Source organism: Sciurus vulgaris (assembly GCF_902686455.1).
Source record: "Sciurus vulgaris genome assembly, chromosome: 15".
Classification (NCBI taxonomy): domain Eukaryota; kingdom Metazoa; phylum Chordata; class Mammalia; order Rodentia; family Sciuridae; genus Sciurus; species Sciurus vulgaris.
Genome location: NC_136476.1, coordinates 54207545 through 54230866, shown reverse-complemented (window position 1 = coordinate 54230866; position 23322 = coordinate 54207545). Strand labels below are relative to the sequence as shown.

General features: G+C 47.7%; 1 protein-coding gene and 1 pseudogene across 4 annotated transcripts in view; one reads left to right on the top strand and one right to left on the bottom strand.

The window, feature by feature from the left end:
* PAX5 (paired box 5) overlaps positions 1-23322 on the top strand; it is a 190556-nt gene that overhangs the window by 55375 nt on the left and 111859 nt on the right. For all 3 annotated transcript variants that reach the window (XM_079113560.1, XM_079113559.1, XM_079113561.1), the window contains exon 6: positions 8576-8751. In XM_079113560.1, the coding sequence (XP_078969686.1) occupies positions 8576-8751 (176 nt within the window). The remainder of the gene's footprint in view (positions 1-8575; positions 8752-23322) is intronic.
* LOC306644886 (small ribosomal subunit protein uS5-like) lies at positions 11887-15019 on the bottom strand (annotated as a pseudogene). Its single transcript has 2 exons — positions 14422-15019; positions 11887-11985 (listed from the first exon to the last, which is right to left on the bottom strand). The product of its transcript is annotated as a small ribosomal subunit protein uS5-like (transcript).

Here is a 23322-nt window from a genome sequence, read left to right as displayed (position 1 = left end):
TTCTTTGAGCCTCAGTTTTCTCATCTGTAAAATGATATTAGCGGCTGGATATGGTGGCACACGCCTGGAATCCCAGTGACTCTGGAGGCTGAGGCAGGAGCATCATGAGTTCAAAGCCAGCCTCAGCAACTTAGTGAGGCCCTAAGCAACTCAGTGAGATCCTGTCTCTAAATAGGGCTAGGGATGTGACTCAGTGGTTAAGTGCCCCTGAGTTCAATCCCTGGTACCACACACACATGCAAAAATGATATTAGAATACACACTTCACACAGATACTCTGAGGATCCAAGAAATGAAAGGATGCAAAAATAACTTGACTCAATGTCTAGCACTGAATGGTGCCCCATCCAGGGGCCCAGAGAGCCTTGTGTCCCTTTTGGTCTGTCAATCCCCTTCATTTTTTGCTAAGGAAAGATGAAGCTCTCCCAATCAATCTCTCTCCCTCTCCCTCCCCCCCCCCCCCCCCTCTCTCTCTCTCTCTCTCTCTCTCTCTCTCATTATTTATTTATTTTTCACAGACTGCATTTTGATTCATTGCACACAAATGGGGCACATCATTTCATTTCTATGGTTGTACACAATGTAGAGTCACACCATTTGTGTAATCATACATACACATAGGTAACGATGTCTGTCTCAGTCCACCATTTTTCACCCTCCCCTCCCTCTCATTTCCTTCAACATAATATAAAGTTCCTCCATTCTTTTTTTTTTTTTGTAAGTGTGGGGTAGGTGGGTGATGCTCTTTCAAAAAAAAAAAAAATGGTCCTGGTGTGGTACTGGGAATTCAACTCATTGCCTTGCACCTGCTAATTAAATATTTTTGGTTATAGATGGACACAATACCTTTAATGTGTTTCTTTAGTTTTACGTGGTGCTGAGACTCAAACCCAGTTCCTCACACATGCTAGGCAAGGGCTCTACCACTGAGCCACCACCCCCTCCCACTCAATCTTATTCAGGAAATTTTGCTAATGTGGCCCTTGAACAAGTTCCCTGGCTCTTCCCGTTTTGTCACCCATGGTCATACCTAGCCCATCCCTCGGAGATATTCTGGAGCTACTACTTGCGCTTAGCAAACTTCTTAAAAGTTGCATCTGAAATAATTTCTTGAAGTTGCAAATTAGCATGATCCAGTTTTGGTTGGTCTCTGTACAGATAGCTTTTAGCATTGGCCACTGAAGCCACAGGAGGAGACCAACTCCAAGCTCCCTGGGCTCATTTGACCCAAGCTGGAAAGGCCCCAGGTCACAATGGTGCACTCTTGACAGTCACCCTGGCTCTGAACTGCTGGGGCAGATGCCCCACCAGGCCCTGGCTCTCTCTGCCATCCTCACCGTGGGCAGCAGCCTGGCTGCACAGTGGGTACCAGGGTTGTGGTGGGGAGCAGCAAAATGGCCTGACCTGGGGAGGCCTGGGGCCCTGGGAAAAGGGAGCGAGTAGTAGTGCAGAAAAACAGTACTGGGATTTGGAAGTCGTCATCACAACTTCAAAAAATGTCAGGATGAATTATAACAGTGAAGGGAAAAAGAGATTCCCTCCCATTTCTTATTGTGAGACCGCCAACCCCCAACAAGCCTCTCCTTAAATGCAGGTCCCTTTCTAAACCAAGTATTGGCAAAGAGGATGACGGGCGGGATGCCTCAGTTGACTAAGGCAATCATTTAGGTGGTGGAATGGATCATTTAGGGGTAGGGTCACCTAAGAAGACTGCACAAACAATCAAAATGGGAAAAGAAGTTAAGGCTCATTTAATATCACCTAATAGGCAAAATCTAGGTTGATTTTAAAGGAGGAAAGAGTTAGATATGACTCACTCAGCTTCTTTAGTTTACTAATGGGGCCTCTGAGGTCCAGAGAGGGAGAGTAACTTGCCTGGGCTCACACAGCAAAGAAGAGCTGGGGCTAGATCTGAGATTCGCTGGTACCCAGCACTTTCCCCCGGCCCTGCCACTGCCCTGCCCTGTTGAGGAGAAGCTGCTAAAATGAAGGAGGCTCTATAAGGGCTCTGGATTTTGCCTGGGCCCCGAGGAGAAATGGGACTTTGAGCAAAGCTGGAGGCTGACCCAGCGGCTCTAGTCTCCTTTCCTGGGGCTCCTCGACTTCCAGAGAGGTTGCATCCCAAAGGCTACGATGCCAGAAGGGATTTTGGAGACTCCTGTTTGTTTTTATCTTTTTCCTCCCAGTGAGCATCTGCAGACATAAACGGCATGATGATTTTTAAAGAAACAAACCAGAACCCTCCAAGAAAAATGCAAAACCCCTGAATCTGCTGTGCTCTGAAGAAAACGCAATGGGTTTATGATCTTTTAAGACACACAAGAGACAGCTTTCTCCTGACAGATGGGAATCTGAGGCTGTTTTGCTTCCTCCCTCTTTGCGTGACCAGACCCGATTGTGTAAAGCTTTTAGCTTCAAAGCCGGGCTGTGAATAACATTGGTTTAACCTGAAATTTAAAGCCAGCATTTCTTTGCTCCCCGAGACGGGGCTTCCTGCCCCTTGCTCCCCTGAAGCTAGCTTCCAGAATGTTAATTCTACCAGCCATGGTTGACTAAGCCCAGCACTGGGTCTATTACATATTATTTGATTTGGAGTAGGAAAAAAAAAGATTTAAAGATACCTTGTCCCCTGTATACCTTTATACTTTCGCCCATGTCTATCCATATATTTAAGCATACCATTCACAATGTGAGTTTAGATTTTTCTCCCTGGAATAAAGTGGGTCCGAGCATTTCTGTAGCAATTCTGCCTCCAAGCCCACCTTCTCCAATTAAATCAGACAGCATCTTTGCAGTGCTGTAGAGAAACGCTACCAAAGCTTACACCAGAGTCCTGGAGGTTCAGACCTGCCTGGTGCAGGGGATGATTTTTGGTGTTCATTTCTGTAGCTGCCTCTGAGCATATAATCCATGTGGCTCAGACTCACTGTGCCTACTGTGTGGGACCTCCAGAGGCAAGTCAGCATGTCCCTGCACTCTCAGACCCACATACCTTTTCGTCAGAGTGCCTGTCTTGGTTGTTACTTGCACCTGAACTTCTGATTATTATTATTATTATTATTATTATTTTAGCAGGGGTACTTAGGCACTGAGCCACATCTCCAGACCGTTTATATTTTATTTAGAGACAGGGTTTTGCTGAATTGCTTAGGGCCTTGCTAAGTTGCTAAGGCTGGCCTCGAACTTGGGATCTTTCAGTCTTAGCCTCCTGAGCTGCCGGGATTACAGGCATGTGCCACCTCACTCGGCTCCAATTATTTTTCAGTTAACATTTGCCTCCTTTGAGAGGACAAGGCTGCATCAGCTTTTTCCCATTGCTGTGTCCCTCACGTCAACACTTTGAGTTTGGTTCAGGGGAGAATGAATGAGTGCGCTCAGTGGGAGGAATCCTGACGTTGGCAGCGCGGACGTGCAGAGGGCAGGTGGTTGTCACCAGTATCACGATTTGTTCATTCATTCCACAAATTTCCTCTTGGAGGAGACACAGATGAATTGCCTGTAGTGTTTCCCCTGAAGGTAGCTAATGGCCCAGCATGGCCGTCAAGGCTCAGGGGATTTGGCTTCTAAAATAAGGAAGAAAATGGTCAGAGCCCTAGGAAAGGGAGATGGAGAACAGGCTGGGGCAGGAAGGAGGGCTGCCTGCAGGCCATGTGTGTCCTGGAAAACAGGGCGCAGGTCAGTGAAGAGTGGCTTATGTTCCTTCTGAGCTCGTCACTTCTCCTGCCCCACAGGCTGACTCTAGCACCAAACACCCACAAATGCAAAGCCTCGTCTTTGCCAGTCCCTGGTATCTACCAAAAGATAGGGCTTGCAAGTAAAGTTTGGAAAGGGAAGAGCAATTTGGGTCTGAGAAATGGGAGTGTGGCTCTTTCCTCGGCCCCTAGCCCCACCCCCTGGGTTCCCCAGTGTTCCCTTAACACGACTCAGATCCTTGGTGGCCTCTGGGCTGTCCAGCTCCACCTCATGCCTCTCCAGATACTCCCTCTGTTCCTTTCCTGTCCTTGTGGCTGCCTGGCAGGGCCTCTCCACCCTCACCCTCATCTCCCCGACTCCTGCCCAGGTGAGGCCACGCCCCTCCACATCATGGGTGGTCCTGGGTCTGTGTCTCTCCGCTCATTACTACTTAGCTTCACTGTGTGATCCTCTGTATATTTGCATGATTTCCTGACTGAAGTGGGCTGCCCTCTCTGGACCGCAAGCACAGGCTTGTCTTGCTCAGCACTGTATTCCCGGATTCTGTTTATTTTATTTTTAAAATTTATTTTTTAGTATTGCCTGGTAAAAGTACACATCAATATCTGTTAAATTGATGAGTACATGATTATATGTTTAGGAGTGTCCTGGCCTTCTTAAGGAATGACAGACTTCAGCCATCTTCTGTACACAGGGACAAAGGGTTGATGTCACTTCTCTTCCCAGGAAGGCAAACAAGTGGAGGTGCTGGTTGGGGGTGACAGTAGCAGGAGTGATCGTAGTCAGGGTGGTATCTGTGTCACCCAGATAGCCTGGTTGTTCTTATGAGATCGACTTTGAGAAACCAAGCAGGATACAGCCCGTCCCCTGTCTGGAAGACTCTGCAGAGGGGGACCCGGGTCCCTGCCTGTGTCTGTACAGGCACATGAGGACATGTAGTATCCTCAGGGGAAGGTCTCCAAGGACCCTCTGTGCATACACTTGAGCCGACCCTGTGTTCTGAACCTTTACTTTGCTGGCCCTACTCTGTGGCCAGACGGTGACCAGGCCTGCAAGACCCCTGAGTGTAGCCACCTTCTCTGAGCCTCCTCAGTGGAGGTGAAGCTCTGCCCTTCTGGGAAGAGCAATGGAGCCCAAGAACATCTGAGAGGACCCACAGGCTCACTGGCATAGGCTTCCCTCCAGAGGCAGGGTTGGTAGGTCTGGTGAGCAGGCTGAGGAGGAGGAAAGAGCAGGGCCTGGACCCCTGGGGGCAGGGTGAAGTCTTGGTGGGAGCTGGGTAGCGGGTTGGCAGGAAGGAGCCTGCATGAGGAGTTTTGGGCCTGGATAGCAGGACGCAGGCTGGGAAGTTTAATTGAAGTAGGTGGACAGGGGAAAAGTCTCTTAAAAACAGATGTGGACTGTGGCAGAGAGAAAGTTGGTAGGGCTCTGGGGAGTGAAGTTGAGGTCAAACTTTGGCATTTGTAACTGGGGTCAGAATGACTGGGTGGAGCAACAGCTGGGTAGATGTAAGCTGATCCATCTTTGTGTGTGTGTGTGTGTGTGTGTGTGTGTGTGTGTACATGTGTGCACATAGGTGCATAGGACCTTTGAGAACAGAACCATTTAGGGGTGCTGACCAACAGACAGACAGCCTGAGCTGGGAGCTCCCACATCCTGCTAGTTTTGGTGACCTTGATGGGGACTGGGCCATGAGGGAAGAAAGGACTCTGGAGATGAAACCCTGTGGCTAGAAGCAGGCACCACCCCTCTTACAGAAGACCAGTGTCACAGGCGGCCAGAAGAGGTATCTAGGTTTATTTTGGGACTTTGACCAGAGAGATCAGCTTCTCCCTTGGCCCATATATTGGGCTATCTGGCCATTCAGGCTGTGACCCAGCCTATGGCAGCCTCTTGGGTCCAAATTGATGTGGGAGGCTGGGGAGACAACTCAGTGGTAGAGCACTCACCTGGTAGTGTGAGGCCCTGGGTTCAATTCCCAATACGGAAAAAAAATTGATGTGGCATCCATTTTCTCAGGGGGTTTGTGAGCCACCCCTGAAGGCCCTGTGGAGGATGTTGAGCCTTCTGAAAGGCCAGTCTGCATACGTACACCCCAAACTGGTGTTCAAATGTCAGATCCTGCACTGCGAACGGGCAGGGAAGAAGCACTCAGCCAGAGTGAGGTGATGTCCCGCTGCCTCGGGCTCCTTGGTTTGGCCTCATTCCTCACCTGGGTGGGGATTCGGGAGGCTGTAGGAAGCCTAGGGCAGCAGCATGTGGGCGGGCGAGGGCTGGACACGGCCTTGTGGAAGGTCACCTCCAGTATTGAGCTGACCGTGCTGGTGCCCCTGTGGCCTCCACCAGCAGAGGCGGATGCCCTGCCTCTGGTCAGTCCTGCAGGAGCAGCCTGGTCCCCTGGGGAAAGGTGTGTCCCCTGAGGCCACATCCTTGCAGGGAACTTCTGCTCTTCGTGCTTGCTTTCATTGTGAACGGGTCAAGTCCAAGGCACAAAAGATATTTTATCCCATTTTTTTTAAAATGTAAAATAATTATTTTGGTAGACTAAAATAGGTAGATGAGAACTTTTAGGCTTACAGCAGTTTCAAACTTTGTTGCTGGATCTTGTTGAATACCATGGAATATGACTTGGCTGTTTTAGTCCTGGGCTTTTCTTTCTTGGTAGGCTTTTGATGGCGTCTTCAATTTAATGGCTTGAAATTCATCTGTTTAAATTTTCTATGTCCCCCTGATTCAATTTGGATAGGTCATATGTGTCTAAAAGTTTATCAATGTCTTCAAGATTATCTATTTTATTAGAGTATAAATATTAAAAATAGTTTCTGATTATTGTCTGTATTTCAGTAGTATATATTGTAATGTTTCCTTTTTCATCACAAATTTTAGTAATTTGCGTTTTCTCTCGCTTTCTCTTTGTTAGCTTGGTTAAGGGTTTATCAATTTTATTTTATTTTTTGAAGAACCAACTTTTTGTTTCATTGATTTTTTTTTGAATTTTTTTGTTGTTTCAATTTCATTGATTTTTAACTCTGATTTTAATTATTTCCTATCTTCTACTAGAAGCTTTTGGTGTTGATTTGTTCTTTTCCTAGGGCTTTGAGATGTAATGTGTGGTTATTTATTTAGTGACTTTCTATCCTTTAAATGAACCATTTGCTTTTTAATTGATAACAGAATATTTTCTTTGAAATGTAAACATCATTACCAGAGACTTATAGTGTGAAGAGCTAACATGACAGAAAACACAGATAATTTAATCATGTACTTTTAAAAATCACATTTTGGAATAGTCCATCCATTTGAAATTCTGCAACAAAACAAAGTCAAGTACAAGAGCAGGCTGTATAAAGTCTCTCTCCCTGTCCTTCAGCTGCTCAGCTCCCACCTCTCTGAATGAGAAACCACTATACATGTTTCTCATGCATCATTCATATCTTATCTATTATAAATAATATTCCTATAAAAATATTTTGTACAATAGAAAATTAAACTACATAGCATAGTATATGTGAGTAATATAAATATGATATAAAGTCTTTTTTCTTTCTTTTTTACACAAACATTGTGTATCGCACACACTGGGCTGTGCCTTCCTTATTCATCACATAGCAATGTATCTTAAAGATCTTTCTTTACCAAGTCAAGAGGGAGTTCTTATTCCTCTTGGCTTCTGTGCAGTATTTCATTATGCAAGTAGGCCACAGCTTATTTAACCAATGCCCTGTCAATGAACTTTGGTTTATTGCTCTAAGACACTCGTACATGTGTTACTTGCTGTATCTGTAAGTCTAACTGTAAAATAAATTCCCAGAAGTGCAATCACTCCATCAAAGGGAACATGCCCTTGTGATTTTCATAGTTTTTGTCAATTGTCTAGCACAGGTGTGTAACCACTCCCACCAGAATTGTATGATTGTTCATTTCCCTACGGCCTTTCCAGCACAGGGTTTTGCTGAATTGTCACATGATGTGGTGGCAAATGTCCAGGGTGAGGACATCAGCTTTGGGAAAATCTGTCCTTCCAAAGAGGGTCTTCAGTATGGGAGAGGCAGTAGCCTCTGGTCTCTAAGTCCCTGAGTGAGCCTGAGCTCTAATCCTCAGGCAAAATCTCATTTAATCTCTATAGGTCTTGATTTTCTCATCTGCAAAATGAGGAAAATAATAACATAACAGATTAGTCCATTTTTTGTTATTATAATAAAATACCTGAGGTTTAAATAATAAAATACTTTATAAAGAAAAGAGATTTATTTAGCTTATAGTTCTGGAAGTTCAAGGACATGGTTTTAAGCCATTTGGCTCAGCTGTAGTAAAGGCCTCATGGCAGTTGGTACCATAGATAAGAGCACATGCACTTGAGGGAAAAAAATCACATAACATCACCAGACAGGAAGCAAAAGAGGGGAGGGGCCCTCCCACTTTTCTTTTTGTTTGTTTGTTTTTTGCAGTGCTAGGGATTGAACCCAGGACCTTGTGCATGTGAGGCAGGCACTCTACCAACTGAGCCATATCCCCAGCCCTAGGCCCCATCTCTTAAAGATCCCATAGCCTCTGTCACACTGAGGAGCAAGCTTCTAACACATGAACCTTTAGGGGCCAAACTCAAAGCACATCCTAACTATAGAAATACATTGGGGGTCACTGCATAGGTTAGATGAGGTGACATATGTAAAGGGGTTTTCATGGTGCCGGGGACCTGCCTATGGGAGGCTGGCTCTGTGGTCACCAGCAGGTGACCTTGGGCCAGGCGGCTCCTTTCTCATCAGGGAGGGAGCTGGGCTCAGCCTCTCACAGGTCCTTCCCCAGGCTCAGGGTCTGATCTGCCTTCCTTTGGTGACTTGTGTGACCTCTTCTCACCCTTCCTCTCTCATGCTCATCAAAGGTATTCAGGACTCTCCGGTGCCGAATGGTCACTCACTGCCAGGCAGAGATTTCCTCCGGAAGCAGATGCGGGGAGACCTGTTCACTCAGCAGCAGCTGGAGGTCCTGGACCGCGTGTTTGAGAGGCAGCACTACTCAGACATCTTCACCACCACGGAGCCCATCAAGCCAGAGCAGGTATGCCCCTCACTCAGCTGACCACACCTGCCACCGCAGGGCAGGCCTGGCCACTCTCCCAGAGGCAGAGGCATCTGGCAGAGTGCAGGTGACAGCCCACCAGGTTCTACTAAGAGTGGACTTTTCATTGTTTTGGCCACACTCGGCCAGTCACAACATCCCACGAGGTCAGGAGGCGTGTTCAGGGCTCTGACGCTTTTTGCCCTGGTGCCTGTGTCTCTGGCCAACCAGGGCACATGATTGTCTGGCTGCTCTGCCATTGCTGATCCGTGTCCTTTCCCAGGGCTCTTTGGACAGGAGTGTATAATGACCTCCTGGGCCACTGGAGGTGATCTTGAGTCATTATTCTATCGGTCCTGGTGTTGGTCAAAATACATAACCACCCTAAGGCCTGGGGGCTCACCAGTCACAATCACAGGTGTGATGGTACTAGAGAGGACCCACTGCCAGCCTCTCGTCAGGTCACCTGTCATGCTTTAGAAACTGGAGGTGAAGAAGTGTCTCACTGGACAAGGTCCCACCTGGATACTGGAAGGGAGGGAAGGAAGCAGGAAGACTCCCTGACTGGACAGCAGCCTGCTGTGCCTGGACAGAGGGGCAGTCACTGTCTATGGCTGCAGAGGAGGCTCTCAGGGTCTGAGTAAAGTCCCTGCAGTACTAGATTCAATTTGGTACAATATTTCCTGATGCCCTGTCTGTGCCAGTCCCTTGACCGGTTCCGTGAGGCCTGGGCAACTCGGACTTGCTTCCAGCTGCTGAGAGCACCCATCTAGTGGACCCAGTGGATCTAGTCAAGGAGACCCTGTGAACGGTAACTTTCCCCAGCTCTTTCCTAGCTGGTTCTGGTGGGACACACTGGTCCTGCTGAGCTGCCTCTAAATGCTAGTTAGATGCAGCTTCTGAAGTTTTCCCAAGGAGCCCTTGGAAATGGCAGGCCACGTGTGCAAGCTCCTATGGAGAAGCAGGGTACTCAGGAAAGAGCAAGGCCCACAGAGCTACCGAGTCAGGTCTCTCTGAGCAGCTCCTATGAGGGCCTTTATAGCCCATTTAGCCACCTTGTTTTCAGATGGGGAAACAGGCTCAGAGGGGCAAAGCGGCTTGGTTTAGGGCCACCCAGCAAGTCATGAATTCACTTAAACATTGATGAGCATCTGTTATGTGCAAGGCACAGATTTGGGCACTAGAGTTCCACCAGGGAACAAAACAGTCTTGGACCTGCCCTCTCAGAGCCTACAGACATGTAGAAGGATCGTATTACATATCACTCAAAGGGCCATGGGCTGCACGTGGGCTTGGTGCTGAGGAGATGTCTGAGGTTCTCCAAGAGCCCAAAGCAGAGGCCACGCCAGTCTGGAGGCCACAGTGGGAAATGCCCTTACATTGAGTCTTGAGGGGTTTGGGCAGAACAAAGAGAAGAGATGTAGGGTGGGGAGAAACTGTGTGGCAGAGTGAACGGAAGTGCAAAAGTCCTGAGGCGGGAGGGAATGGCAGGGGTGGGAAATGGAAGAGCAGTGTGACTGGGATTCCTGGAGCGGGTGGGAGGTGGTATTGGAGAGAGGGGCTGGGTGTGTGAACTGTGGTGAGGATGAAGGTCTTTCTCCTGCAAGTCGCGTGAGGCCTCCCCTGGAAACAGAATGGGCGTGTGTGCTGAGTAGAGCTGACCCCATGCTCTCCATCCTGGGCTTTAGGGAGAAGAATCTGCTTGTATCACAAACAGCCTCTTTCCACTGATCCAAGCCATTCTGAGAGGTGGTGGAAACCACATCTCACCTGTCACAGGAGGAGAGAGGGAGGACTTTATCTGGAAAACTTCCCAGATGAGACCAACTTTTGCCTTCAGAATCCAGGAGAAAATGATCTAACCATTGACAGGATCACATAATTTTAGGGATGGCAGGGACAAAGGAGGCGAGTTTTCAACTCCATCATTTTTTAGAGGTCCAGAGGAGGACAGGGCTGTCTAAAGTTGCCCAGCAAGTTCTTGGTCAACCGCAAGGGTCCAGAGTTTGGCACAGCCTGGCCTTCCAGCATGCAGCTGCTGGCCCTTCCGTGAAGCCTGTATTCACTAAATGCTGACATTGGGTATCAGAATCTCCCTCTGCCTTTCCCAGGATTCTCGTGGACCGGAATCTGTGTCCTATTTCGTTTAGCTTAGGGTATGTAGGAGGACTGGGCTGGGCAGAGGCTGCAGGGCTCTGCAGTTGGAGGAGCCCAGAAACCTCCCAGGTGCTCCTCACTTACTTGCACAGGTGTTCATCGGTACAACCTGTTTCTTACACGTGGGCTGTTGGGGCAGAGGCATTAGTCAGGCATCAGTTCTGTCCAGTTTCAGAGCTTCTAGACATAGACTCAGCTTCTGTGACAAGGACATCCGGACAAAGGAGAAGGTTCTGTGAGTCGGGAAGTGTTGGGAGAGGAGGAGAAGCTGTCTCAGTTGGGAGCATCTGGGGTACTCGTGTGGTGGAGGCAGCACCTTGTGGGGTTCCTGGAGGACAGGCCTGATGGGGAGCAGACCTGAATTACAAACTCTGTGAGGACTTGACTTCTCTCAGTGTCCTTCAGAATGGCACAGGCACATTCGTGGGCCTGTCTCTGTGTGGGCTTTGAGGCAGGGCCTGCGGGCAGACGGTGTGGCAGGATAATGACTGACTCAGTGTTTTCTAGTTAATCTGCTTCACCTCCCTGTAATGCGCTGTAATGAGGAGAGATGGAAGGTGAGGCCGTGGGGCCGCCCTGCACACACACAGGCACTGGACTATGAATGACATACCCTCGCGCCCGATTCCTAGTCGCTTTGGACAAATGACAGCTTGAGCAAGGGGCTGCAGGTGGAGAAGGCATGTTTGTCAAGGGTACAGGTTCCTTGAGCCCCCTCCTGCTGGCACCATGGGCCTTCCCTTGTAGGCCCTAGAATGGTCTGGTGTGGCATCAAAAGGGGGCTCTGAGCTGCTGCCCATCGAGGCTGGTCACTTCTTCCATTTGCCAGCAGATCTAGCTGTCTCAGTCTGTGTCTCTGTGGCCTAGGGGCCTAGGTGGTGGCTTGCTGTCACCTTCATTGAGCAAGGTGGCAAAGCAGAAAGAGTATCTACTGGCCTTGGAATTGGGGGAGAGGATTAGAGTTTTGGCTCTGCCCTGTCAAGCAAACACTTTTTTCTGGGCCCCAGTTTCCATATCTGTGCTGGGGGCAATCACGATATTGATGAAGGGCACGACAGCAGCCACAAAGGCGGCCGCCTAACAATGACAACAAGAGATCTTCCTCACACACAAGAGCCCTCAGTCTTCTGAGGTCTTTCATTTGATTTCAACTTAAATTCCTGCTTAACAGGTTGGATAAGATTTGTGTGTCCCAGGGTGTAGATTAGAACTTTCCCCCAGATGGTTCACCTCATTTTCAGGATTGTTGAGGTCACAGAGCTGGACTCTGACCTCGGAATCTTCTGACCTTATGTTGTACAGCTGGTTCCTTGGGCTTCCATGCCCCTGGAGGGTTTCTAGGGACAGTTCTCTGGCAGACCTGCTGCAGTCAGTCTACTTGGTATTCCAGGACCCTCCGAGACTTGCATTGGCTTGAAGAGGTCGCATCCTGCCAAATGGCCCACCCCACTGGCTGGGAGGAATGTTCTGGGGTCCTGCCAGTCACTGCCACGTGCTCAGAGCCCTCCAGGCCATCTTGCTGCTTTTCCCGCCAAGTTCTGCCCTGGGTGGGTGGACCAGGCTCAGGCTTTCGTAGGGAAACTTAGTAACCTTTGCCCTGGCTGAGGGGCTAAGGAAACCCACTCCTGGGGCAATGAAATGCTTCCTTTTCAAAATGGTTATTGAAAAAGCAATTGTTTTCCCTACATGTGGAGTGAGTAAAAATCACCTTGGAGGAGAAGAGGGGAAAAAAGAGTGAAGCAATTGCTGTGGAGAGAGAGAGGGAGAGAAAAGGGGTGTGTGTGTGGGAAGAGAGAGAGAGAGAGAGAGAGAGACTGACTGTGTGTGTGTGTGTGTGTCCAGCAGTGGAATCTGATAAAACTTGCCCTGATGCCGCCATGGTCACCCGCCGACTGTGGCGGAGCAGGTCCCTCCTCCGGCCACCACAGGAAGGCGGCTGAGCGCAGCCTGCTGTATTTACTCTCGGCAGACTATTAACCAACACCAGGCTATTAATCTGGCTTTTGAGCCTTCACTAAAGCCCATAAAAGCTCACAGTTGTCAAATGGAGTTCATTTTAATTTCCTTTCAATCACAGTAAATTATTCAGGTGATAAATCAGCTGGAGCAGCCTCCTGGCTGTAATAGAAACCCTAATTCCTGGCTAATTATCCAGCCCATTGCTGCCAACAGATCAATACCGGCGCAAAATGGAACGGGCCCTGGGCCCTCCCTCCCATTGGGCCAGAGACAGAGAGACAGCTGGGGAAGGGGGACGAGCTGCTGACCTCCTAGGAAGTTCAAAGGTCATAGGGGGTTAACCCAGGAGAAGGCCTGTCCCCTGTCTAACAGAGAAAGCCACCAGAAATGCCTCCCGCTCTCCTGAGCCACTTTGCCCTCTGAATGGTGGCATTTCTCCAGGCTGGTGGGCCAAGCTGGATTCTAGCATCGCCCACTCCTGTGGGTTTCCTATGCCTGGGAGGGGCTGCTTTGCCTTTCCCAGCATGATTGAGCATGGTCATCAGGAATGGCCACAAACTGACCATGAGTCAGAAAGAGGGCTGGCACTGTGGGGAGGAAGATGAGGCTGAGGACACTCCTCTCTCCAGGGAGCTCGTTTTCCTCCCTGGTGGGTCTTGGTCCCAGCAGGAGGAGATGAAAGAGGGAATGGAGGGGTGGGGAGACAGGTGGGCCAGGATGGAAAAGGGGAAGGCTTCCTGGAGGAGGTGCTATTAGTGTCCTGAGCGATGGATGGAATCCAGATCTGCAGAGATGGCAGGGGGTTGGCTGGAGAGGGTGTGCTAGGCTGCAGGAATGTCAGGGTGAGGAAGCGCGGGGGCAAAGGTCCGGAGGAGTGAGGGTATGGGAGAATGTGCATCCAGAGAAAGGAAGCCAGGGACCATGGGGCTGGAGAAGCAGGAGGGGACCCAAACCCCAGAGGGCTGACTGTGGTCTGGACTGTTCTGCCCACCTTGGAAGCAGCCTTCCCTGGGGCCTCTTGCCTCTTGTCCCGTCCCTGCTGGATCTTAGTTCCTGAAGTCCATCCCCACACAGGAGCCCCTGATGGTCTCCCTGATGCTTGCAACCCAGCTCCAGAACTCCCCCCCCCTGGTGACCCTTCACTGCCCATGTCCCTTTGCTTGCCTACAAGAAGCTCTGGCTCTGGTCATGCCTGAGCCCTCACTGCCCTACATGGGCTGGCTGTTCCGTGTTGGAGGGGACCACTGACTGCCCCCTCTCCCAGGGCTGGCATGTATGGGCATGTGCATGACTGTGAGCATCAGGGATGACTGCCTGCTTGGTGGCAGGAACTGCAGCATTATTACTTTCTTAATGTTCCCACTCTAAGCTCCTGCTCACTATTTCCCTGCATGACATTCCTTCAGCTTGTGTTCCTGCCTGCCCTCAAAGGTCTGTACTGACCCATTAACCTGCATCAATGTGCCCCTTGCTCAAGCTCATAAATGTATTTTTTGAAAAAACAGGTTTCATGCACTTTGTTTTTCTTCTATGAAAACCCTCTGTTGTAGCCACAGCTGGAGCCCGGGTCCTCGGTACAGAGACTCTGGTGTGGGTTTTCACGAGATGGTGGGTGAACTCCTGATAGGGAGGCTTGGGGAACACAGTCTTTTTCCAGAGATTGGGGGTCAAGTAGCTGTATGTCTTAGAGGTAGCATCAAAGGTGGCCTTGGCAAAATTGCCCAGGGTGGCAGTGCAGCCCCTGGCAGGAGTCATCAATATCAGCCATCAACAGCAGCTGAGATGGTGCCAGTACCTTTGGGGGCAAGAATGAAGTGCACCAGCACAGAACCACAGCGTCCTGTCACCTTGCAAGGGACAGTGTGGCACCTGCCAATCTTGTTTCCCCAGTAGCCTCTCTGCACAGGATCGATGAAGAACTTGCCCAGGATGCTGGCCCTTTAGACAGCAATGGCTAACGCCTTGGAGCACTTAACTCTCAGGCCAGTGTGACCATTGTAGTCCCTGATAGCAACAAATACCTTGAAGCTCATCCGCTGGCCAGTACGCGTCTGCTTCTGTACAGGCATGATCTTCAGAACCCCAGGAAAAAGCCAATGATCTCAGACTCCTTGATGGGCAGAAAGAAGAGACCCATTTCCTCTAGGGCCATGATCTCATGTCCTTGACCAGGCAGCCCAGCTTGGTGGCCCGGCTCCATTCCTTGTCTTCATCATTGCCTCCCACTGCTGATGCCCTCTCACCCCCACCAATGGCTGCAACTTTGATCCCCCCAGAAGCCACCTCACCCATTCCAGGGCCCCCGGGCCTCTGAGTTCTCCCACTGCACTGGCATCATTCACCACTTGGTGTTTCCCAGAGAAGATGTCATACATGCATTGTTTTAGTCCCTGCTGTGGGATTGCTGTGACTCATGTATATTCATTGTTTACCCTGCACCTGGCCCTATTTTGAGGAGAACCATGGTGGCCCCGGCTCCTTACCAAGTTGCGTCAGCTCCTGTTGTCCCATTGCGCAGTCAGGACCGCTGAGGCTGGTGAGATTAGTGCAGTGGCTTAGATAAGGGCGCACAGTAAGCCTGGAGCCAAGCTTGGAAGCCAGGTGCCCGCCTCTGGAACCCGGGCTGGTAGCCACTGGGCTGCAGCACAGCCAGGCTGTCCACTGATTCCTAGAGGGGGCAGTTTCCTGAGACACAGTCTTGGGGTCTTGGGGTTCACTATTAGTGGACTACTCATCCTAGGAGCTGAGCATGAGTTAGAAGGCTGGGGCTACCCTCACGTCTCTGGAGGAGTAAGGAGAGGTGTAGGGTGGTGAGTCCTCTTCCGCTCTAAGCTGACACTGTTCCTTTTGCCCTGCCCCTCCTGTGACAGGTTATGCTCAGGGCAAGTTCATTGCTTGCGGATGAGGAGAGGCACTGAAAGTTCTTTCCTAGGAGGGATGACTGAGTTGAGAAATTGGGGCTGTTTGATCTAAAGAAGGGGAGACTGGGCTGGGTAAGCAGGGAAGGAGACAGACTAAGAGAACTCCAATAGCACAAGCTTTCACACAGGGGACTGAGCCTCTTTGTGAAGTAGTGAACTTCCTGTCACTGGAGGCAAGCGAGGAGAATATACCCTTTGTCATATATGCTGTGTGGGAAGAGGAAATAGGGAAGAGGAGGTAACAAAAGGAGAAGACCTTTTACTCTGCAGCTTCAGGGACTGAAGGGCTGTTTCCCCACCAGAATCCTCACTAGGGTGGGCAAAGAGCATCACCCCAGGCTGCAGGGGCCACTGCTCTGAGCAGCAAAGCTGCAGGCTGTAAGGTCTTGGGAGGCCAGTGGGCGACACCAGCATCTCCAGTGCACAGAGCGGGGCTGGGGTTTCAGGTGGACATGCCAGGGCCGGAGGTCTGGACATTAGTGGCTGCCATCAGCCTCCTCTGCCCAGGACTTCAGTGCCAGGTCCCCCCAGGGCACATGAAGAAGGAGAGGACTAAACAGACCTGTGTCCTGCCAACAGGAGCCACAGCTTGGGGTGTGATGAGTAACTGGAGATAAAGGATCACTAATAAACCCCAAGGACCTCTTACACAGCACTGTGACTCACAGTTGATCTTAATTGTTATCTTCATGTAGCAGATGTGGAAACTGAGGCAGGGGGAGATTAACAACATGCCCCAAATGATGTACTCAGTAAGATGGCCACATTCTCCGTTCCCTGCCTTTTGTGAGTGTAGACATGCCTCTGGCGTCTGCTCCCTCCCCCCTGCAGGTATAGACATCTCCTGAGTGGTTGACTTAAGCAACTATTTATGGAGGACCTCCTTTATGCCAGTACTATGCTAAGTCCTGGGGAATTGGCAGCAAGGAAAAAAAAAAAAAAAAGATATGGTTCCCAGCATTTAGTGATGGAGACAGATGTCAACACAATGATGGTACCCGTCAAAATGGGGGATGGTGGGGGAACAGAGGGGAAGGGGGAGAATTAGGTGGGAACAGGTGGTCATTATAGATAGGTACAGAGTATGATGGAGCTCTGAGGAGAGGACAAATGTGTGAGGAGAATAGAGAGTGGGACCTCCATTAGGTGGGGGTCCCAGAGCATGTTTCTGAGGGTAGTACTTTTAAGCTGAAGGTGGTGCAGCGTTTTGGGAACAGTGTCCCAGGCACAGGGAACGGCCTGCGCAAAGACCTGAGGCTGAAAAGACCTTAATCTAGCAGCTTCAAGATGTCCCGTGGGGCTGGTAGGCTTGGGATGTGGGAAGTGGTATGTGAGGCAGTTAGTGAGGTGGGGACGGAATGTGAAGGGGCTTGATGGGCCAGGGTTAGGGTCAGGGCCTTGGGTGGTGTCTTGAGAGAAAGAAGTCTCCCCAAAATTTTAAACTAGGGGACATGAGGATCTAATCCAATAGAGATTTGGAAGATTATTCTGATTGCTATAAAGATACTTGGATGGTTGTGACTAGGAGGCTGTTGCTAAGGTGCACACAATGTCACTGTACCCGTGGAGATAGTCACCTGATTCTCTGGGGTCGGCCTTCTCTCCAGTCCACGGTATCACCCAGGAATTGTGGCCGCATAATGCACTGCTTCTCCCTCTCGCCTCTGTTCTCCCACCTGTCCCCCTGCCCAATTCTCACCAAGCCCCCAGGGTTACTAGAATTGAGCTCAAATTTGATCCTGAGCTTCCTGATGGCCAAAGCAAGATGGGAAGCCCAATCATTTGTATGCTTATTGTCTACTGGGTGAAATAGGCCGTTCCTCAAAGGAAGCCATAATTTTTTTTCTGACCAAGTGGGAAGGAAATTTTCACATGGATTTCCAGTGGAAGCCCTGCAAGGAAATGGCCACAGTCCTCATGATATACTTAGAGGTCCCGCAGCAAGTTTGGCAGGGCTTTGTCTTATAGGTGAAAAGGATGATCACATGCCAATCAGTGCATTTCTGCAGGGGCTATGACCATGGGGCTCAAGAGCACAGCCTTTCTAGTAGCCCAGACTTAAACTATGAAAACGCCAGACACCAGGGCAGCTCTTCCTAGAGTCTCCCATTTGATGCTCCAGGAAGATGTGCTTGGGGTTTTGGGGCTTGGGACTTTGAGATTTATCTCTGTTATTCAAAGGCTACCCTGGGAACCCCTTCTCTCAGTTGGAGACGTTTCCATTGATAGGAAGGTGTCTTGGGTGCTCACCATCAGCCCAGCTGCATTGCTCAGCCCTTGATGACATGAATCTGGTTGACTTCTCTGATGAGGACTTGGTGTGTGAGGTCAGGGTGGGGGGCTTGATGGAAGGAGGAATCGTGTGTTTTGGAGATTAAAGAAGCAGATGGTTGGCAGGACATGCTTTTGTTCTGACTTCCCGATCTTCGCCATGCCGTGGCACAATGTGGAAGATGCTCATATTTATGTGACACAGTGTTTACCAAGAATGTTCATGACTGGAGGCTACTGGCCTTCAGGCTTTTGCTTTCCCAAGTCCCACCTGGTCACCTGAAGGCAGAAGTTCTAATATCTCAACACATTGTTTAGGAGACTCTGCTTTTGAGAACAGCATGAGTTGGATGTGAGTGGGGCTTCGACTCTTCTCCCTCATTCCTCCCATCTAGGGTGGACAACCTCAGGAAAATAGACAAGGGACTGCTTTGGGTATTTGAGAAAGTACCCAAAGACTCACTCCACATCTTTCCAACTGTTTCTGGGATTCTTTGAAAACCTGAGCTAGGAAGCATTGTGTAGGCCAGAAGAGACCCAAGTGAAGCTTCTGGTACATTATCTCTGAATCGGAGTGCTCTGTCTGGCACTGGTTAAACCACTTAGGTACAGGTGGAAAAGATGGAGCTGGGAGAGAGGACATGGCTGGGCCTTCCCATCATGTAGGCCTGGCTTGGCCTAGTGGATACCTGGAAGCTTGAAGTTCCAGAGGAAAATGACTGACCTTCAAAGCAAAGCAACATGGCCCCAGTGAATGTGGCTTAGTGAATGTCCTAAGCTCTGACCAGGAGGATGAGTGAGCTTCATGTCAGGGAGCCACAAGAGGGTAGAGGGAAAGGCAGAACCAGGGAAGACAGGGCAGAAGTTCTTGTCCCAGTTCTTCCCAGCATGAGGAGAGGGGATGGGGGGAAAATAGCTTCCTGAACCCTGAGATGCTAAAGCACAATTTAACCTGAGTGTCATCCTGTCTTTGGAATGAGATGGTGACACGGATAATTCTGGAATTTTTGCTTCCTAGATCTCTAGAGGTACCAAAGGTCTCTACACTAACCCTACTCTCCCTTATCTTTCCATTGTCACCATTGCCAAGTGACCCGAAGGTGAAAACTGTATGGACTCTCTGTGGCCTCAGCCTTCTTTGCTTTGCTGCCCAGACTCGCTCTGGGATACTCGTTGGTTCCAAAATGGCTTTTAAAATATATTCTAAACAACTGGGTTTCCTTTATCTCCTTGTGGGTCAAGCACAGGAGTGGCTTCCCAAGGAAAACCATTGTGCCTATTCCATAAGACTTTGGGATGCTTGAGGGAACACCGAGCAAGGTGGGGTGGTATAAAAGCACAGGGCACCCAGGCTGCAGCGAAGGCTTTTGGGCCAGGCTGTCTGGGTCATGGATTTGCATTTGGGGAAGCAGATTGGACCGGGTAATCCTTGAGATCCATTCAGGCTCTAACACTCTGTGAGGGATAAAACCAACTGGAATCCATCTCTTACTTTTATTTTGACTTGTTTACAGTTTTTCCTCCTGTCTGTTTTACTCTTTGTGATGACAAGCAAATTCTGTGTATGTGGGGTTTAAAGATTACAAGTGAATTGTCAAAGAGCTGCCTGCATCTTGCTGGGATGTTCTTTCATTCATTTATTCATTTATTCATTCATTCATCCAAGAAATTTTTACAGATATGCCATCTCAGTGACATTGACCACCTGTGCTGAACTGTGTGGCACAAAGTAATAGCAACTGATGCTGCCAGAGGCACCGTGTGAGAATTGACTTTGGGTAGAGATGCTTCCCTCAAGCAAGGCTAAGCGATACTTGCAATTTAAAAAAGGACAAAAGAATAGATAATTCCAGTCTGACAACTTGTTTGGTTTTAAGTGTGCACTGGAAATTTGGCTTAAGGAATTTGGCAATTCACAAAGCTCTTAAAAATAACAACAGTAAAGAATGTACATTTTTTATTCTGTTCACAAAGTTTGAGCTGCCACAGGCTCCCCTTCCATTTCAAATAATAGAAATATTGAATTAAGTATAATAATAATATGATATATATGATATATATAGTTGGAATATGATATATATATTTGGAAGAAAGAGGGAAGTTCACAGGGTATGGAAATTAAGAGGGCTCTCAAATTGGGTATGGTGCTGCACTCCTATAATCCCAGCTACTTGGGAGACTGAGATAGGAGGATCGTAAGTTTGAGACCAAGCCTTGGCAACTTAGTGAGACCCTGAGACCCTGTCTCAATATAAAATAAAAAGGCCTGGGGCTGTAGATTGGTGGTAAAGCATCTCTGGGGTCAACCCCCAGTATTTAAAAAAAAAAGAGATATAGTGTTCAGAGTCTGAACTTTAAGTGCATGAACTAATGTCTGATGGGCAGGGAACTAGTCTTAGATACAGTTCTAGTGAACAGGGGCTGGGATTTTGATGCTGATTTGGGGCAGAAGATGTGGCCTTAGACCTATAAGATATGAGAGTTGGAAGTGAAACCCCTGGAAACAGCTGAATACCTGGATGGCCAGCACTGTCTGTGAAGTGGGCATCAGGCCATTTTTACCTTCTAGCCCAGGGAAGCAGTAAGGGAACTTAAGAGTCCAGGAGAATAAGAAGAGAACAAAAGTTTCCCATTAGAAGTTGAAATCTTAAACCTCTGCCACCTATACATGTGAAATCTCACTGTATATTATGTGTAAGAAACCCATGAATAGAAATTAATATAAATACTGGACTCATCAATGAAATTCCTGAGATGTCCCAGAGATGCCTATGAAAAACGCTCATCTGGATTCTCCCACAGTTTGATGTGTACAACGTGCTGACAGAATGAGTAATAACTACTAAAGATGAGCTCACAATTAAAAAGTTGCAAACCACACAAGGAAATGATGAGGAGACAGGAGATCTAACTAGGATGATTAGGACTCCAAAAACCTAAAATAACAGACAATTTAGAAGACACACAAAAAAATGAGTAAAGAGATGAAAGAAGGACTAGAAACCATACATAAGAGCAAGACATCATGAAAAAAGAAAAAGCAGCTATAACCTTATAGCCATCAGAATTAAAAATTCAATTGAGAGGTTAAGTACTGGATAAGAAGCAGCTAAATAGAAAATTAGTGATTTGGGAGACAGAGTTGAGGAAATTACCAGGAACATGGGACAAAACCCTGAAGAGTTTGGAAATATGAAAGAGATGTTAAGAGATAAAACAAAATATGAGAAAGTCCAACATACATATAATAGTAGGACTAGAAAAATAAAATAGAAGAAAGGGAGGAGAGGCAATATTTGAAGAAATAGTGGTAGGGACTTTAAAAAACAGAATGGTTGTGTGTATTAGTAGATTGAAGAAACACACTAAATCCTAAACAACTTAAATAAAAATAAATAAACATGTAGGCAAAACTGCAGTGAAACTGAAGAACATCAAAGACAAAGAGAAAATGATAAAGGCAACCAGAGAGAAAGTGTAATGTTTAGACTGATGGGACACTTTTTTCGTAATCATTAGGAGTCAGATGACAGTAGAAAATAACTTTAAAGATTAAGACATAGTAATAATTGACTTATAATTAAATAGATGATCATTTAATAGTGAAGGCAAATAAGGACATTTTTAGGACAAAGCCATAGTTTACTACTCAGACTCTTGTTGAACTGCTAAGTAATGTAAGAAAGATATGAGAGAGTTCATTTCAGCTATGACAAGTGAAGAGCTCAGAGGTTGTTTACAAGAAGAAACAAAGCTGGAAAATCATTGGGGAAAAAAATGGAAAATCAACATGTAACATGTTTTCTTGACCCATCCTATAATTGAGGTTACAGGGCAAACAGCTGCTCTGAAATCCAAAGAGGCCCAGGAATACAGAATTATGGCTGAAATCAGCAGGATCAACATAACTCTCCCACTGAAGGCCTGCTTACTTCAGATAGTACTACTTGATTGATCACGAGCAGCTTTCAATTGAAAGTTAGGTAAGAAAAAAAGAAGAAGAAACAAAGTAAGCATCAGACCCAGACCTAGATAGAACATCCTAGCATGGATGTAAAGGAGAAAGTATACAGCATGTAAGAGCAGATGGGTGATAGAGCTGAGAGATGAGAACTCAGAAAGGATTAAAAGGAAATGCTAGAAATAACACAGCTGCAGAAATGAGGAATGCCTTGCTGAGCTCATCAGTAGGCTGGACACAGCCATGCAAACAATAATAAGCTTGAAGATAGGTCAACAGAAAGCTCCAAAACTGAGATGCAAAGAGAAAAAAGGATGAAGAGATACCCCCCACCAAAATAAAACAAGCACAGAACAACCAAGACCATAAGATAACTTTAAGAGGAGTAATATATGAATACTTAGAATGCAAGAAGAGAAAATGAAGAAAAATTTTTAAAGGAGTAATGGTTGAGAATTTTCCAAAATTAATGACAGAGATGGAATCACAGATGCCGGGAACTCAGAGGATTTCAAGCAGGATAAACACCAGCATACTATGTGGAGGCATATCATAGCCAAATGTCAGAAAATCAAAGACAAAGAGAAAAATTTGAAAAAAGTCAGAGGTAAAAACAAAAACAGAGCAAACCCACCTTATTCACAGGGGAAGGATAAGAGTGATTTCTTGTCAGAAACCATGCAAGCAAGAAGAGAATGGAGCAAAATGTCCAAAGGGTTGAAAGCTAAGACCATCAGTTTAGAACTCTATATCTTGGAAAATTGTTCTTCAAAAGTGAAGGACAAAATAAGGACTTTCTCAGTCAAACAAAATTGGAAAGGATTCATCACTAGCAAACCAGGCCTTCCGGAAATGCTAGAAGTACTTCAGGAAGAAGAAAAATGGGATGGGACTTTAACCCAGATCTATACCAAGAAAAGAAGAGAGCGTGGTGCAGCGGTGCACACCTGTAATCCCGCAACTCAGGAGGCTGAGAGGGAGATCACAAGTTTGAGGCCAGCCTCAGCAACTTAGTGAGTCTCTAAGCATCTTTGTGAGACCTTGTCTCAAAAAAATAAATAAATAAATAAAATGGCTGGGGACATAGCTCAGTAGTAGAGCACACCTGGGTTCAATCCCCAGTACAAAACAAAAGGCGGGGGTGGGAATAGAGCGCAGTTGGTAGAGTATTTGCCAGGCACGCACAAAACCCTGTGTTCAATCCCCAGCATTATCAAAAAAAAAAAAAAAAAAAAAAAAAAAAAAAAAAAAAAAAAAAAAAAAAAATCTGAGAAGAAATGAATGAAGATATAATTTGAAACC